Source organism: Sander vitreus, chromosome 24 (assembly GCF_031162955.1).
Source record: "Sander vitreus isolate 19-12246 chromosome 24, sanVit1, whole genome shotgun sequence".
Taxonomy (NCBI): domain Eukaryota; kingdom Metazoa; phylum Chordata; class Actinopteri; order Perciformes; family Percidae; genus Sander; species Sander vitreus.
Window position 1 is genome coordinate 13684477 of NC_135878.1, and position 18744 is coordinate 13703220.

General features: G+C 44.8%; 1 protein-coding gene across 3 annotated transcripts in view; it reads left to right on the forward strand.

Moving 5' to 3' along the window:
* The window catches only part of LOC144512803 (uncharacterized), a 93469-nt gene extending 75568 nt beyond the window's left edge, over positions 1 to 17901 (forward strand). For all 3 annotated transcript variants that reach the window (XM_078243742.1, XM_078243741.1, XM_078243743.1), the window contains 2 exons: positions 3102 to 4010; positions 13794 to 17901. In XM_078243742.1, coding sequence (XP_078099868.1) covers positions 3102 to 4010; positions 13794 to 14707 — 1823 coding nt within the window. In that variant the 3' untranslated portion in view covers positions 14708 to 17901. The remainder of the gene's footprint in view (positions 1 to 3101; positions 4011 to 13793) is intronic.
* The last annotated feature ends 843 nt before the right edge of the window (positions 17902 to 18744 follow it).

Consider the following 18744-nt stretch of genomic DNA (forward strand, 5'->3'; position numbering starts at 1 on the left):
TAAACGTTACTTAACATCATCAAAAGTCCCCGTTGACCATCCATTGTTTTGATTCAGAGACCCCTAGCAGCAGAAAATTACATATTGTACGTTTAACTCGTTTGTAATCAACACTGACCGAAAATGTGTAGATTGAGGCATTTGATAATATAACACCTTCCCTTTTTACATTCTATTTATATTAGGGCTGTCAGCATTAACGCGTAAAATTTTTTTTATCGTATTAATCGAATGCCGCCATTTATTCATTTATTTTCACTTCACTCGGCTTTGCGTCGACAGGCTACTATTTTGCCGTACTTCCTCGTAACACATCATGCTGCTGCAGGAATAGCAACGCGGATTTCGGTGCCTCATTCTGGTGCCACTGATATGCCTGCTCTTCTCTCTGATGCTCTGAAACAGACGTTACAGGCAACAGAAACATTGCTGCACGTGACGCTAGTTAACACTACACTTGACAGCAGCTAACGTTAGCCTACCGCTAGCTAGTAGCTGGATTAAACACGTTTACAATGCTGACAGCTAACGCTAAACGGTGTAAAGTTTGTCTGTATTTCACTGTAGAGGATTCCGACACCGGGATGTAACAATCTGCAGCTGCTGTTGTCGGAAAAACACAGCCGGTGCGTTCAATGAAACTGGTAATTTACAGCCTCGTGGTGCATTCAAAGTTGTTAAATGCCCTTTTCCCATCTGGTGGTTGTTTTTGTCATTCAACAGCTATTTACTAGGGAAATAGGTTATTGTTATAGTGATTACATTATTATTAAATCATTTAATTTTGACAATATGGCCTTAGCAATAAACAAGCCATTCTTTAATGTCGCCAACTGTTTAGTACCCTTCTTTTTTTACTTTCTTAAAAAGTATCGGTTAAGGCACCGGTACCACTTTATCCATATTATTTGGTATCCAAACCAAACACTACCCAACCCTAATATTGACTCTAGATTCAAATGTGTGACTAGATTAAATATATAATAAACAAATACAAATCTTAAAATCAAGTTCATAAAGTAACTTTCTTTGCATTCATTTGATTCCCAATCAAGACCCACTGGTAAGAATTACTTTCCATTGTTAATATGTACTTAAAAACAGTTCTGAAATGCAAAATAATAGAATTTTAATCATGTGATAAAACATGCGATTAATCGCGATTAACTATAGAAATTCAGCGATTAATCACGATTAAGAAAATGTAATCGTTTGACAGCCCTAATTTATATTTTGTTCTTAGGTCCCTTAGAATCTTCTTAAATATTATTAATTTCTGTATGTTATACACATATTAACACCCATTACGTGCAGAAGATGTAAAACAAATAAAACACATTACCATTCATATACACATTGCCATATGTGCCTCACTTATATTTGTTAAGCATCTTGTATTTTAGATTTTCTTTTAAATCTTTGTAGCGTGCTATGCATTTTAATTCTTATCTAAAAGATTCCGCCTTTTTCCATTATACGTCTTTGTTTTACATTTGTTCTAATCTTTCTCTTTGTGAACATGCACATTCCCAACAACTTCACAACTTCTGAATACAGTCTGGAGCCATTCCTATTTTTGACTTTATACATTATTTGCATTGTTTTGGACTCCACAAAGTCTCTAAATGCATGCCATGTGTGAGTTTATAAGTAATCTGTTTGTTGGTTCATGATATTCTGCTCTGTTATTGAGTCTCTGTTAATGAATTTCAATTATCCAAATCAAAAGCCGACAATCGACAATTCTTGTTGTATTTGTATTCTCCATCCCTGACGTAACCAATGGTAGCATGCAGGTGGAAGCTAGGCCTGTGGCAATTATTACATAATTGCCTAATTGTCCATTTCTTTACATAAGTGTGGTTTCTGTGTTCTGACACAGATGGTTTCGGTTTTCTGTAAATATGCCAGAATTGGCCAAAAGGCAATTAATTGCTAATAGTAGCTAAGGTCTTAAGGCGTGTGACTGGTAATTTTTGATTCTGTTTAGATGTGCCAACCTGTAAATATATCCGTGATTATTGGTCACACTGTATATTTAAATTTTGATTTCAATAGTAAATGTAAATGTTATAGGATAATAAAGGAGCATTGTTTACATCATAGGCTATGATTTTAAGGCGCTGACACACCAAACCGATAATCGGCCTGACTCGAGTTTGTTCGGTGTGTTCTGTGCCGTCGTCAGTCGGAGGAGCCGTCGGCCTTCATTTTGGCCGATTTGACTTGTTGAATCAGCCAGTGGGCAGTCGGACTCAGCGACCAATCTGATTGGTGGAGTGCTAGCCCTTGACTAGCGGATCAGTGCACGACAAAACCGGAGCCGACAACGCCAGTATCTTCTTATTACTAGCCTATTTTCTTCCGTTCAGCTCCTTCTTGACTACTATCAACACTCTCTGATGAAAACAATGACTGACGGCAGCGCGCTCTGTGTTTACCTGGTCTAGAGAGATGTTCCGTCATTTCCGGGTTTTCATTTTTTGGACGACAATACAGATTAGCGCTGCCTGCTGTCATGGAGCCGTATTACGCCTCGCGCACGCGCAGAACGTACGCTCAAGTCAGCGTCGCTTCTGTGTGTTCCGAGGCACTTTTTGGACCGACTTGGGGAGACGGGAGCCGATTGGTCGGTCCGACTGCCTTTTCTGCCAACGGTCGGCCGTCGGGTTGGTGTGTCAGAGCCTTTTAAGTTATCTGGGTCGCGTGGCAGCGATATATAACCAAAAGATGTATCCTGGGATTCATTCACAACTTTAATTTGTTTGCAAAAGTTATACATAAATAAATATTTTCAAATTTGACTGAAAGAGACAGTTGCATATATTGTTAATCGCAATTACTTCTGAGACAGTTAATTGTACAGTAACATTTGGGATTGTTACAGCTCTAGAGGTAGCATGCAGCAAAAGACACAGGGTAACGTTAGCTTACTTGTAGCCTGCAGCTGCACTTTTTGAGACACCAAGGCCACTGTCGGAGTCAGAGATGACTCGGACAGATTGAAAAATCTTTTTGTGACACCCCTAGTCCCCAGGGTGAAATTAATTGTTAAGATTCACATTAATGACTATTTGTTTGTGTTTCACCTTTACCTTCAGATGTCCAGAAAGTGATTGCTGGTGAACAACATCAGCAGGAGTGGAGCTCCAGTCTGGACCAGGAGGACACGAAGCCCCCACACATTAAAGAGGAACAGGAGGAACTCCGGATCAGTCTGGAGAATGCTGATATCAAGTTCCCGATAACTCTGGTCCCTGTGAAGAGTGAAGATGATGAAGAGAAACCTGAGTTCTCACAGCTTCATCAAAGACAAACTGAAGAGATGAAAACAGAACCTGGTGGAGAGGACTGTGGAGGACCAGAACCTGTGGAGGACCGGAATCTGAACTCAGATCCAGATACACATTTACAACCAGATACCTACAACGCTAGAGACTCCTCTGAACCTGAGACTGATGACAGTAATGATTGGAAGGAGACCGGAGAACCTCAGTCGGGTTTAAGCTCTCTGAATAACAAAGTCGCTGATCCGAGATGTACTGGTGACAAACCATTTAGCTGCTCTAAATGTGGGAAACAATTCAGCACCAATGGACATCTGAAGAGACACACGAGATCTCATACAGGAGAGAAACCATTTTGCTGCTCTGTCTGCAAGAAATATTTCAAACAGAGTGAACATTTACAGACGCACATGAAAATCCACACGGGAGAGAAACAATTTAGCTGCTCAGTCTGCAAGAAAGCTTTCATAGTGAGAGGAAATCTACGGAAGCATATGAGAACCCACACAGGAGAGAAACCGTTTAGCTGCTCAGTCTGTGGAAAAGCTTTTACAGTGAGTGGGAATTTACAGAAACACATGAGAATCCACACTGGAGAGAGACCATTTAGCTGCTCAGTCTGTAAGAAAGCTTTTAGAGAAAGTGGACATTTACAGAAACACATGAGAATCCACACAGGAGAGAAACCATTTTGTCGTGTGGAGTGGAGCTCCAGTCTGGAAGGTAAAAATGATTTTAAATGTGACATGCTATGCTTTTCTGTATTTTCTGTCACATCTGTAATGTTATGTCGGGTTTTCATGTTAAAACGTCAAATAATGAGGTAAATGTATGTCTGAGAAATCCCTGTGAGCTAAAACGTCCAGATTTCCAACTTTTTTGAACCCTCCGCTTTCAACAGTTTATTGTCTACTCTCGGCTAGGTGTTGCGTAACAATTAACCGCAATTTCCACCAACTGCGGGACGGCTGCGGATCCGTTCCAGAGCGGCGGCGGATTCGATAGGTTTCCATTAAAGTCAATGTGTGTATTTTCACTGACTGCGGAACGGCCGCGTTGCCACCCCGTCCCAGCTCCGGCGACCCGCAGCCCTCCGGTGCAGATACACAGAGCTTCTACTTTTGCCGGACGCACAGAGAGCTCCGCAGCAATTCAGCACAGGGCAGATTGTGCGGGACAGGAAGTTGAGCACAGAAACAAAATAAAACATCCGGTTTAGTTTTCAAAATAAAACGCACCGTGCTCACGGCGGATCATATTTCCCTGCACTACACCTTGAAAACGTCACAGTGGGCGGAGACGGGCCTGAAGTCAACAGGTCAGAGGTTTTCAGACACCAGTTAACCCTGTTGACACCACGGACGAGGAGATGCTGGAAGTACAAAATCACCAAATCATTTATGGCCCGTCGCATCCTTTTTTTATAAGGACAACCTTAAAAAGGATGTGGTGTGGAAAACAGTAGCAGGAGTAATGGGTGTGGATGGTAAGTCACTCGTTTTGTCCAAGAAATGCAGATAGAAAGCAAATAGTTTACTCATGTACTTGTAATGAGGAATTCTCTAGCTATACATGTTGAAAACCCATTAAAAACTTTGAATTAAGCAGCCGTTTGATTTGCATGAAGAACTTAATTAATTAATAGGTATTAGGTTATGTAATTAAGTAAGTTACATTTGAGTTAAGCTATAAATGTATTAAGCTGTGTGTGTGTGTATGTGTGTGTGTGTGTGTGTATTTATATATATATATATATATATATATATATATATATATATATATATATATATATCATATATATATATATATAATATCATATATATATAATATCATATATATATATATATAATATCATATATATATATATATAATATCATATATATATATATAATATCATATATATATATATATATATATATATATATATCATATATATATATATAATATCATATATATATATATAATATCATATATATATATATCATATATATATATATCATATATATCATATATATATATATATATATCATATATATCATATCATCATATATATATATATATCATATATATCATATCATATATATATATATCATATATATCATATCATATATATATATATATATCATATATATCATATCATATATATCATATATATATATATATATATCATATATATATATATATATATATATATATATATATATATATATATATATATATATATATATATATATATCATATATATATATATATATCATATTTATAATGTGTTTATCCATCCATCCATCTTCATCCGCTTATCCGGGGTCGGGTCGCGGGGGTAGCAGCTCCAGCAGGGGACCCCAAACTTCCCTTTCCCGGGCCACATTAACCAGCTCCGACTGGGGGATCCCGAGGCGTTCCCAGGCCAGGTTAGAGATATAATCCCTCCACCTAGTCCTGGGTCTCCCCCGAGGCCTCCTCCCAACTGGGACGTGCCTGGAACACCTCCCTAGGGAGGCGCCCAGGGGGCATCCTTACCAGATGCCCGAACCACCTCAACTGGCTCCTTTCGACGCAAATGAACAGTGGCTCTACTCCGAGCTCCTCACGGATAACTGAGCTTCTCACCCTATCTCTAAGGGAGGCGCCAGCTACCCTCCTGAGGAAACCCATTTCGGCCGCTTGTACCCTGGATCTTGTTCTTTCGGTCATGACCCAGCCTTCATGACCATAGGTGAGGGTAGGAACAAAAACTGACCGGTAGATTGAGAGCTTTTCCTTCTGGCTCAGCTCTCTTTTCGTCACCACGGTGCGATAAATTGAATGTAATACCGCACCTGCTGTGCCGATTCTCCGACCAATCTCCCGCTCCATTGTCCCCTCACTCGCGAACAAGACCCCAAGGTACTTGAACTCCTTCACTTGGGGTAAGGACTCATTCCCTACCTGGAGAAGGCACTCCATCGGTTTCCTGCTGAGAACCATGGCCTCCGATTTAGAGGTGCTGATCCTCATCCCAGCCGCTTCACACTCGGCTGCGAACCGATCCAGTGAGTGCTGAAGGTCACAGGCCGATGATGCCATCAGGACCACATCATCTGCAAAAAGCAGCGATGAGATCCCCAGCCCACCGAACTGCAACCCCTCTCCACCCCGACTACGCCTTGATATCCTGTCCATAAATACTACAAACAGGATTGGTGACAAAGCGCAGCCCTGGCGGAGGCCAACTCTCACCTGAAACGAGTCCGACTTACTGCCGAGAACCCGGACACAGCTCTTGCTTTGGTCGTACAGAGATTGGATGGCCCTGAGAAGGGACCCCCTCACCCCGTACTCCTGCAGCACCTCCCACAGTATCTCCTGGGGCACCCGGTCATACGCCTTCTCCAGATCCACAAAACACATGTAGACTGGTTGGGCATACTCGCAGGCTCCCTCCAGGATCCTTGCGAGAGTAAAGATCTGGTCCGTTGTTCCACGACCAGGACGGAATCCGCATTGTTCCTCTTCAACCTGAGATTCGACTATCGACCGAACCCTCCTTTCCAGCACCTTGGAGTAGACTTTACCGGGGAGGCTGAGAAGTGTGATACCCCTGTAATTGGCACACACCCTCTGGTCCCCCTTTTTAAAAAGGGGAACCACCACCCCGGTCTGCCACTCCTTAGGCACCGTCCCCAGACTTCCACGCAATGTTGAAGAGGCGTGTCAACCAAGACAACCCCTCCACACCCAGAGCTTTAAGCATTTCTGGGACGGATCTCATCAATTCCTGGGGCTTTGCCACTGTGGAGTTGTTTAACTACCTCAGCAACCTCCACCAGGGAAATTGATGCCAATCCCCCCTCATCCTCCAGCTCTGCCTCTACCATAGAGGGCGTATTAGTCGGATTTAGGAGTTCCTCAAAGTGCTCCTTCCACCGCCCTATTACCTCCTCAGTTGAGGTCAACAGCGTCCCATCCTTACTGTACACAGCTTGGATGGTTCGCCGCTTCCCCCTCCTGAGGTGGCGAACGGTTTTCCAGAAGTACCTTGGTGCCGACCGAAAGTCCTTCTCCATGTCTTCTCCGAACTTCTCCCACACACGCTGCTTTGCCTCTTTCACGGCAGAGGCTGCAGCCCTTCGGGCCCTTCGGTACCTTGCAACTGCCTCCGGAGTCGTCTGGGATAACATATCCCGGAAAGACTCCTTCTTCAATCGGCCGGCTTCCCTGACCACCGGTGTCCACCACGGTGTTCGTGGGTTACCGCCCCTTGAGGCACCTAAGACCCTAAGACCACAGCTCCTAACCGCAGCTTCAGCAATGGAAACTTTGAACATTGTCCACTCGGGTTCAATGCCCCCAGCCTCCACAGGGATGCACGAAAAGCTCCGCCGGAGGTGTGAGTTGAAAGTCTGTCGGACAGGGGCCTCCTCCAGACGTTCCCAATTTACCCGCACTACCCGTTTGGGCTTACCAGGTCTGTCCAGAGTCTTCCCCCACCCCCTGACCCAACTCACCACCAGATGGTGATCGGTTGACAGCTCCGCCCCTCTCTTCACCCGAGTGTCCAAAACATATGGCCTCAGATCAGATGAAACTATTATAAAATCAATCATTGACCTTTGGCCTTGGGTGCTCTGGTACCAAGTACACTTATGAGCATTCCTATGTTCGAACATGGTGTTCGTTATAGACAATCCATGACTAGCACAGAAGTCCAACAACAAACAACCACTCTGGTTTAGATCAGGGAGGCCGTTCTCCCAATCACGCCTCTCCATGTGTCTCCATCATTACCCACGTGCGCGTTGAAGTCCCCCAGCAGAACTATGGAGTCCCCGACTGGAGCCCCATGCAGGACTCCACTCAAGGTCTCCAAGAAGGCTGAATACTCTGAACTCGTTTGGTGCATATGCACAAACAACAGTCAGAGTTTTCCCCCCCACAACCCGCAGGCGTAGGGAGGCGACCCTCTCGTCCACCGGGTTAAACTCCAACGTAGCGGCACTCAGCCGGGGGCTTGTGAGTATCCCCACACCCGCCCGGCGCCTCACACCCTGGGCAACTCTGGAGAAGAAAAGAGTCCAACCTCTATCCAGGAGTATGGTTCCAGAACCAAGACTGTGCGTAGAGGTAAGCCCCACCAGATCTAACCGGTAGCGCTCCACCTCCCGCACAAGTTCCGGATCCTTCCCCCACAGAGAGGTGACATTCCACGTCCCCAGAGCCAGCCTCTGCTGCCCAGGTCTGGTCCGTCGAGGCCCCTGACCTTCACTGCCACCCATGTGGCAGCGCACCCGACCCCAGCGGTTCCTCCCACAGGTGGTGGGCCCATGGGATGGAGGGATGTCCGCCACGTAGCTTTTTCGGGCTGTGCCCGGCCGGGCTCCGTGGCAAACCCGGCCGCCAGACCCTCGCTGACGAGCCCTCCATCTGGGCCTGGCTCCAGACGGGGGCCCCGGGCTTCCTCCGGGCAGGGTCACTTCATCCCTTCCTCGATTTTTCATAGGATTTTTGAACCATTCTTTGTCTGGCCCCTCACCTGAGACCACTTTGCCTTGGGAGACCCTACCAGGAGCACAAAGCTCCAGACAACACAGGCCTCAGGTTCATAGGGACACACAAACCTCTCCACCACGATAAGGTGATGGTTCCCAGAGAAGAATATTGTGTTTAACATTTGTTAAAGTGAAAAAAAATAACCTTTGCGGTGTTAAGCCAGAGAAACACCAAGCCGATAATCGGCCGCCAGACAGTCTGGCGAGGTCGGTGACTCGAGTCTGTTCGGTGTGTTCCGTGCCGTCGTCTGTCCGAGGGGCCGTCAGCCTTCAATTTGGTCGATTGGACATGTTGAATTGGAAGGCGGGCGCTTCCGGCAGTCAGACTCAAATGACCCATCCGATTGGTAGAGTGCTAACCCGCAAACGGGGAGCGGAATGAGCGTGACTAGAGTCTCTCAAAATCTGACCAAAGTCTTTTAAACTGACCTTTGTCGATCTGAAATGAAGACAGATTCAGCAACTGCACGGCCTAGTTCTTCTTGATTATAGTGTTTTCAGAAACGTGTTTCGGTGAACTATTTTAGTACAATATGAGATCGTATTCCGAACGAGCCACCATGACAGTCTGGCTTTGAATTTCCGGAGAAACCAGACCCACGTGGACACGGTCGTCCAATCAGCTGCCGGTTTTCATTTTTGGTCGACAATACAGATTAGCGCCGCCTGCTGTTATGGAGACGTATTACGTCTTGTCGCTTCGGTGTGTTCCGAGGCACTTTTTTTTACCAACTCGGGGAGACTGATCAGTCCAATTGCCTTTTTTTGCCGAGGGTCAGCCGTCTGGTTGGTGTGTCACGGCCTTTACAACAATACTGTTTAAGTTAAGTCTATTGTGGGGGGGGATGTGCTGTAGAGACTGCCTCACTGTTGGTGTACTGACCACATGACCACGTAGGTGTTACTTTCACACTTGCAAATGAGGGGGCTGACAAGAAGTGGCCAAACCAATGGTTTGACACTGAACACACTAAACACATACACGCAATACAAATATACAGGGTTTCAGTCAACAGTAATGACAAGTCTTTTCACACCATTCTGTCCTGAGGTTCTGTCCTGGGTGGGGTCTCATTAGGTATGGCTTCAGAGGGAACCCTGCGTCACCCACCATGACATGTGGGACATCCCCGAGGTGAGCAGCACCAGGCAGAGAGGTACTAGGAGGAACATGTAGAGTGTTGTTCTCCATTTCCCTCCCCAAATCTGAACCTGCATACACCCCACCATCAGAGGTTCTTCCAAAGTCCCCCACCTGAATGCACCTGAACCTGGTAGTCTGCATCCACGAGTGCCAATGGCACGATGGAGAAAGTCTTTTTGTAATTAAAGTACCGACTACCGGACAGGGGTGGCGAAGTACACAGACATCATGTCCTTCATTGTGCCCCACCTACAACCGAGAAGGTCTGTATGAAATTATAGAACAGTATTGATGACAATATCATCTTTAAATTCAATGTCCACATTTCAAATAAAGTGATAGATAATTATTGTGTGTATGACATAAATGTTTCAGAAGGTCTAAAGTGTGTGTGTGTGTGTGTGTGTTTGTTTATTTATTTTTTTGTAGTTCCAAAAGCAATTTGAGTGTTGGCAGAAGAAGAAAGATCTTCAACGCAACTGTCAATGTGTGGATCTGATGAGCCGGGTCCTTTGAGTGCATCAATGCCACAGGACAGCCAGGGACCGCAGACTGTTTCGCCATCACCATCACTGTCGGGGCCCACTACATCTGGGGTGAGAGACAGGCCCCACAGGTGCCGGAGCCCAAGGGAGAGGGTGCCCCAAGGCCGTACTGTGACGGACACAAGGAGGAGCCACAGACCACAGACGTCTGATGTGGAAGAACGGCTTCTGTCCATCTGACAGGAGCCGCTTCCCAGACCGGAGTCTGAGCTTGATGACAGCTACCACTTCGCCGTGAGCCTGGTTCCACTCCTCCATAGACTCGATCACAACAGGAGGCAGCAGGCCAAAATTGGTATTTTGAACCTGCTGCAAAACATCGAGAGCAGCACAGCCTCATGGCAAGAACCGGCAGCACATTGAAGTGTATTTTATACACACCCTCACGCTACGTTCCAGTTCAATTCAGTTTTATTTATAGTATCAAATCATAACAAGAGTTATCTCGAGACACTTTACAGATGGAGTAGGACTAGACCACACTCTATAATTTACAAAGCCCCAACAATTACAATAATTCCCTCAAGAGCAAGCATTAGCGGTAGCTATTGCGACAGTGGCGAGGAAAAACTCCCTTTCGGGAAGAAACTTCGGACAGACCCAGACTCTTGGTAGGCGGTGTCTGACGATGCCGGTTGGGGGTGTAATGAACAGTGGTAGTAATAGTCGCAATAAAGATAATGGAACAGTGACTACAATGGTGGTCGTAGTAGTTCATGTCATAGTAGGGCACAGCAGGGCGTTACGGGGTGTAATGTGGGACAGCACAGCATGGGTGGACGCGGTAGGACGCAGCAGGACGCAGTCGGACACTGCAGGGAATCGCAGAGCGTAGCAGGGTGTAGCAGGTCCCTAGCAACATCTGCACCCAAGACCCAGGTCTTGGTGCCACCCTAATCCAAGGCGATATTCTGGGTGAAGAAGAAACATAAGGACTCCGGGGAGTAAACTCCCCAGAGCTAGGTTAGTAACAAGCATTTCTGGGAGAAGGATGCACATAAAAGGAACAAATGAAAAGCGAGATGAAAGAGCAGCTCATTGTGTCATAGGAAGGAAGGAAATTCCCCAGCAGTCTAGAATTATAATAGCATAACTAAGAGAGGCAGGCTAAAGAGAGGTGCCGGATCGGGCTTGAACTCTCCCCTGCCGGAACGGGCTGTAATTTCTGCCTCCCTCTACTCTCACTATATTATTGATTATATGAGAGGTAGATCTGATGACTATGAGGAGAAGCAGGAAGCTGGGGTGCTGTGTCTGTAGCTATACACCCTGCCCCGCCGGTCTAGGCATACGCTGCAACTCCTCACTCCCTAACTATAAGCATTCGGTTGGGGAGATTGTATTTGAGGAACATTGTCGTTTGGCCGATCCAGGCAGTGTAGGCCACCGGACCGTCTGACTACTGCATCCCTCAGAAGCTTTCGCCGCGCGGTAGCAATTCTCTTCTGTGACGACGGCTGGTCAGTCGGCGTTGAAGGTGGGCGAGCCCGGCAAACTGCATCGGCTGCTACCGGTTCCGACTACGGCAAGGATAACCGGTGTCGGTTCCACACCCCCACTGCAACTTTGCCTAGGCCAGGTACATTCAGGCCATTAACCCAACCCCCACCAATGAACCCAATAGAGCCATTCACACAGATGCTGGCCTCTGATCAGGATACACAGTGGGGGTAGGGCAGCACCCCCTACACAAACTTACAATCTTATCACCTAATGCTGTAAATAGTAGTTTTGCTGTGGTTTTTATATTTCTATATTTGTTTTAAAGATTAACTTTTTTTTTTTTACATTCTGTTTGTAAATGTTCCTATCTGTTTTAACTTTGTATGTCTTTCATTTTGAAAATAAAAGGTCAAAGCTATTGCGATCAGTGTTCATTGTGTATGTAATGTTAAGCTCACCTCAGTCCAACAGCCAGTCTCTGCTTTGGTTCTATCGCAGACCTGTAGTTGGTGTTTTGTCTGGTGAGTTCAGGGCCAATGATTGAGAGAAGCTCATCCATTTTCTCTGTACTCATCCTAAAGTACTGGCGATGGCGTTGACTGTCTAAACGCAGTTCAGCCATAAGATGGTAAACCTCTCCTTGATGAGGCCTGCGCTCGTTCAGTGGATGGACCCATGTATGGCTCCTTCTCCCCCTCCTCCGCAGTCTTGCAAGCAGAAGTAAAAAAGCAATTGTTCTAGCAATGGGCACTGAAATGCACAGAGTAATTTTGTGAATTACCATAGTATTACTCGGTTAAATAAACAATATTGAGGTCCTGGGCTGGTGTGGTTACACGTGGTCTGCGGTTGTGAGGGCAGTTGGATGTACTGCCAAATTATCTGAAACCCCTTTGGAGACGGCTTATGGTAGAGAAATGAACATTCAATTCACGGGCAACAGCTCTGGTGGACATTCCTGCAGTCAGCATGCCAATTGCACGCTCCCTCAAAACTTGCTACATATGTGGCATTGTGCCGTGTGATAAAACTGCACATTTTAGAGAGGCCTGCAACTTTTTTATTTATTTTTAATTTTTTTACTGACTGGTTTTCGGACCCCTCGGACCTCCTCAATACAGTAAAACTGCACATTTTAGAGTGGCCTTTTATTGTGGCCAGCCTAAGGCACACCTGTGCAATAATCCTGCTGTCTAATCAGCATCTTGATATGCCACACCTCTGAGGTGGATGGATTATCTCGGCAAAGGAGAAGTGCTCACTGACACAGATTTAGACAGATTTGTGAACAGTATTTGAGAGAAATTGTTCTTTTGTGTACATAGAAAAAGTCTGAGTTCAGCTCATAAAAAAATGTGTTGCGTTTTATAATTTTGTTGAGTGTAAGTGCCTATTTTAATAACCCAAATCCAACTTTCCCTACACCTAACGAAGCCTCAACATATAGTTGTCACATCATGAAACTGACTTGTATCCAATGCAAGTATGGAGGCAGAAGCACGCATTTGCTGTAGTGTACATGCAATTTAGCAGGGCCTCATCCTCTCTGATCTGGTACTGCAAAGTTATCCTACCTTACAGGACGGACACAGCTTTACAGTCGGTTGGAGAGCAGAGTAGAGGCATAACTTTTCGGAGTGGAAGTGTAGCAGCTCTAGGGTACTGGCTTGTTCCACTAAAAAGTCAGCAGCGAGGCGAGTTGCGCTCAGTATTGTATGATGCACTTCGGGGCCAGAGGTAAAGCAGATGATGTCATTATGAACCGGTGTCCTAATGTGATTGGATTTAGCGAATTAGCAAAGTATTGTTAATATTAACATTAACAGCAGTTTCTTTTGTGTTTCAGCTTTTCCTTCAGATGTCCAGAAAGTGATTGTTGGTGAAGAACAGCAGCAGGAGTGGAGCTCCAGTCTGGACATTAAAGAGGAACAGGAGGAACTCCGGACCGGTCAGGATGAAGAGCAGCTTCGAGGGCCGGAGGAGGCTGATGTCACCAAGTTCACATTCACTCTTGTCCCTGTGAAGAGTGAAGATGATGAAGAGAAATCTCAGTCCTCACATCAACGACAAACTGAACAAATGAAAACAGTAGCTGATGGAGAGGACTGTAGAGGACCAGAACCAGCCAGGAACTCGGATGCACATTTGCAACCAGATACCTACAAGACTGGGTACTCTGCAGAGACTGATGACTGGGAGGAGACTAGAGTAACTCAGTCTGGTTTAAACTCTCTGAATAACAAAGTCTCTGTCTTTGATCTGAGATGTACTGGTGAGAAACCTTTTAGCTGCCCTAAATGTGGGAAAAGATTTGGCATAAATGGACATTTGAAGAGGCACATGAGATCTCATACAGGAGAGAAACCGTATAGCTGCTCTGTCTGCAAGAAATATTTTAAACAGAGTGGGCATCTACAGACGCACATGAAAATCCACACGGGAGAGAAACAATTTAGCTGCTCAGTCTGCAAGAAAGCTTTTACAGTGAGTGGAAATTTACATAGACACATGAGAATCCACACAGGAGAGAAACCGTTTAGCTGCTCAGTCTGTAATAAAGCTTTTACAGGGAGTGGTAATTTACAGAAGCACGTGAGGATCCACACAGGAGAGAAACCATTTAGCTGCTCAGTCTGTAATAAAGCTTTTAGAGAGAGTGGACATTTACAGAAACACATGCGAATCCACACGGGAGAGAAACCATTTAGCCGTGTGGAGTGGAGCCCCAGTCAGCAAGGTAAAAATGAACAAAGTCTCTAAAAGTGAGCCGCGATCAGTGGCTCCTTAACTAGTCTATAATCCAATAATTAGAATATAAGCTTTGAAAATGATTTTGACAGCCCTTAAAAATGAATTTGGATCATGAAGGTAACGTTACTGTTGTGAAATTGCATTATATTCAGTGAATCATTTTATATTTATATGGGGGGGGGGGGTATATTGCTCATGATGTAACGTAATTACCGAAACAAAACCAACATGGAACCAATGTCCACTACTGCAATTCATAATTTATCGCAGCTTGTGTGACACAACGTGGTGTGTGTGGGCTATTGTTGTATCTCCTAGATTATTTTGTGCATGTGTAAAATAGCTTCTGTTAATGTTCCTTTCATCGAACAGGGCTAAGTGCAATTTTAAAGAAATCTGGCTCGAGAATGGAGCACATTGTGCTTGGTTAAAGCCTGTTGAAAAGAACAAATTGCAAGCCCACCCAAAAAAAAAACTGAAGAACTTTGGGTACTAGTGCAGTAGCCTGGTCCTACCAGACTCTGGTACATTTCATTCGTACATGAGTCTGGCCACTCTCCACTGACAAGTGTTAACTTACTTGAAGGCGGGTACTCTGTTGAAGTTTAAAACTTGGATCTGCCCAGAGCCACTCTGGATCTGCCATAACCAATCGCTAACGTTGACGTCGGCCTAGCATTGCTAGCGTTAGCCTTAGCCAACTCTTTCACCACTAATGGAGCGAGCTGGAAAATCAAACTGTTCCCGAACCCCGTGGGGAGGAGGGCCACAACATCATGCCCACCAACACAACTCAGCAAAGATTGTTCTTGCTCGGGCTTTAACTTCTGGATATTCGGCAGCGTTGCCACAACGGACCGAATGGCTTCGCTCGCATCTTTCTCCACCGCCATTACAGAACTACAACTCAAACTAGTGCACAACCTAAACTTCATCGTTCTCAGCCACTCCCTCTGTTCGCTGATTGGACCGGTAAAGATTTGACCGGAAAAAAGCCAAGAATATACCGCAAGTACTGAAGGAAAATGAAAATTGAGCGGAAGTGCGTAGGAGGGCGGAGCCAGGCTACTAGTGCGGTGCCTGTTCGGGCCAGTGTCTGTGGCATTGCTGCTCGTAGCTTTCTCCAGAACCATTGTAGCCCCAAAATAACAAGCAGATCAACCCGTGCTCACTCCGAACTTGTAAAAAGCGGACGCTTGGGCAGTGGCTTCGGCGTCAGATACGACGCAAAAAGCACACTTCAGCGTGGGTGTAGAACGCACCGGGCCGAGCAGCAGCTAAGCGGCGCTTTAAGATGACGTAGTATTAAGAGGGACAACGGTAGTGAGTAGTATTAAAGCTCGAAATTCCGCGTAGGGAGGCTGGTTGCGGTGATGGATGGGTCAAACAACATACACGTCACGTTTCCTAAACCCAACTGCCCCGCGTGTCACGGAAACGTGACTTTTATAAGCCCACCCACGATCTTTTCCTTAAGCTAACTGCGTAATGAGAATGTGTTGAGCAGACGGACAAGAACTAGGGATGGCGACAGCACTTGAGCACACCGCAAAGACTGCAGCCGATGGCCAACTACCACGTACAGGATGTTCTGCGCCTGCACAAAGCCTATAGCCTTCAACGGCCCCTTTTGCTTCACTCCCTGCCGAGATGACAGCAGACACAGGGAGATAGCTAACCAAACTGTCCGTCTACTGGGCTGGTTATCCGTTCTCTCCGCAAACAAATCTCACTGCGGTGGGAGCAATTAGCTTCTATTAGCTTGGTAATAATGTGCAGCAATAACGGCACCCCTCTTTAATATTTGGTTGCACACGCTGTGGCAGTGATAACAGCCTCCAAACGTTTCTTGTAGCCATCTATAAGCTTCTTGTATTTCTCAGCTGGTATTTTCTCCCACTTTTCCTTTGCAATTTGTTCAAGCTCTTGGACGTTTGCAGGATTCTTTTCCCTCAATAGCAAATTTCAGCTCACCCCAAAGATTTTCAATCTGATTGAGATCAGGACTCATTGCTAGCCATTTTTTTCCTTTTCAACCATTCCTGCGTGCTTTTGGATGTGCTCTTTGTCTTGCTGGAGGACCCATGATCTTCGACTCAAACCAAGTTTTTTTTCTTACACTGGGTCGGACATTTCGCTGTAAAATCTCTTGAGAATTCTCTGATTTCATGATTCCTGTCATACGGTCAAGGCCTCCAGTACCAGATGCAGCAAAGCAGCCCCACGGCATTATGGATCCTCCACCATGCTTAACTATTGGTAGGATGTTCTTTTCCTTGTAGGCTTCATTGCGCCGTCTGTAAACAAACTGTTGTTGTGCATTGCCAAAAAGCTCTATTTTTGTTTCATCTGTCCACAGAACATTTTCCCAGAAGGACTGCGGTTCGTCCAGGTACTCTTTGGCAAATATCAGTCGTTCCTTTTCATGTCTTTTCCTCAGCAATGGTGTCTTCCTTGGCCTTCGCCCATGAAGCCCTGTTTGGTACTTGTATGGTACTTGTTGAAACCATGACTGTTCCAGGTTGGCCTTCTGGTCTTTCGATGTTTGACGTGGTGTTTTTTCCACCATTCGCACCAACCTTCGAAGACTTCGCTCATCAATTTTGCCCCCCCCCCCCCGTCCAGAGAGGTTCTTGACAGTTCCATGCTTGGCAAACTTCTTAATAACATTACGCACTGTTGAAACAAGGATACCAAGGTCTTTGGAGATGGCCTTATACCCTTTGGAGGTCTTGTGTATGCTAATAATAGCCCTTCTGATGTCCTCAGACAGCTCCTTTTGTCTTCACCATTGTGACAAAGGAACAGGGAATAACAGGTGGCTTTTTAAAACACGGAAGTCATCATTCATTGGCTAATTCATGTCACATGGGCACAGACAATTTATCGCAGATGATTAGTGATTTACCACGAGTCATAATGTGTTTCCATAGTGATTTACTTTCAAAAACTGCGATACTGCGTCATTCGTTGCGCATACAGACAGCGGGTCCTTGCTTCATAGTTCATTGTTTGTCAAGAGTCGTCTGGCAGAGCACATAGTTTTAATATGGTCATCATATAAAGTATAGCATGTTATACAGTGTTTAGTTTTATGGCTTTGGTTCGTTTTATTTTTGTTTTAAATGTTTGTTTGTATTGTGAAGCATGTTTTAACCATTTTGAAAGGTGCAATAGAAATAAAGTTTGACTAATTATATGTATATGCTCCTTGCGCAGAACTATTTGTCATTGACAGTAGACACCTAGCTCTTTAGATCAAGTGGATGGCTTTAAAGGTCCAGTGTGTAACGTTTTTAGTTGTTCATTATCAAAAGTCTATGTTGCCCGTTCACAAACTTGTCCTTTTTCATGAATATTTACCACCACCATCAATTCCAAGTATTCGTATTGGCTTGAAATTTTACATTTGCGTTTGCATGAACTGGGGTAGACGCTCCATATTCATACGCTATGTTGAAATGCATTAGCCGGTAAGGGACATACAGGACATACTGCTCCGCTTTTCGCGTTTTCGCTGTCACATGATAAACTCACAGGTCAACCTTTTTATTTATTTTCTTTTAATACTGTGTTTATTGGTTTTCAGAACACATAAGTTTTACAGATATGTGCAATGCAAATAACCATTTTTTTTTTAAGGTGGAAAAAAACGAAGAATTATAGTGAAAATCTGAGAAAATAAATCACAAAATAGATGTGCCAACGTGGCGGGAAACTAGTATCGATCACAAGTAGCATCTACATTAGGATATATATATATATATATATATATATATATATACTGGCAAGTTTTACTTTTGAATAATGAAGGCGATGTAGAACCTTGAACTGTACGAGCCCACGTGTAATGCATATTGACGCTGTATGTACTTTCTTCAAAGCATTTTCCCGCTGATCCTCTGGTATTACGAGACCCAAGTCATTCTCCCATGCAGATTTAAGAAGGACTAGAGAGGTTTTCTGCAATCCTGACAAATAATTATACACAAAGGATATTGCTGCTTTAGCTGAAGGATCAAAAGTGAACAGAGATTCCATAGGGG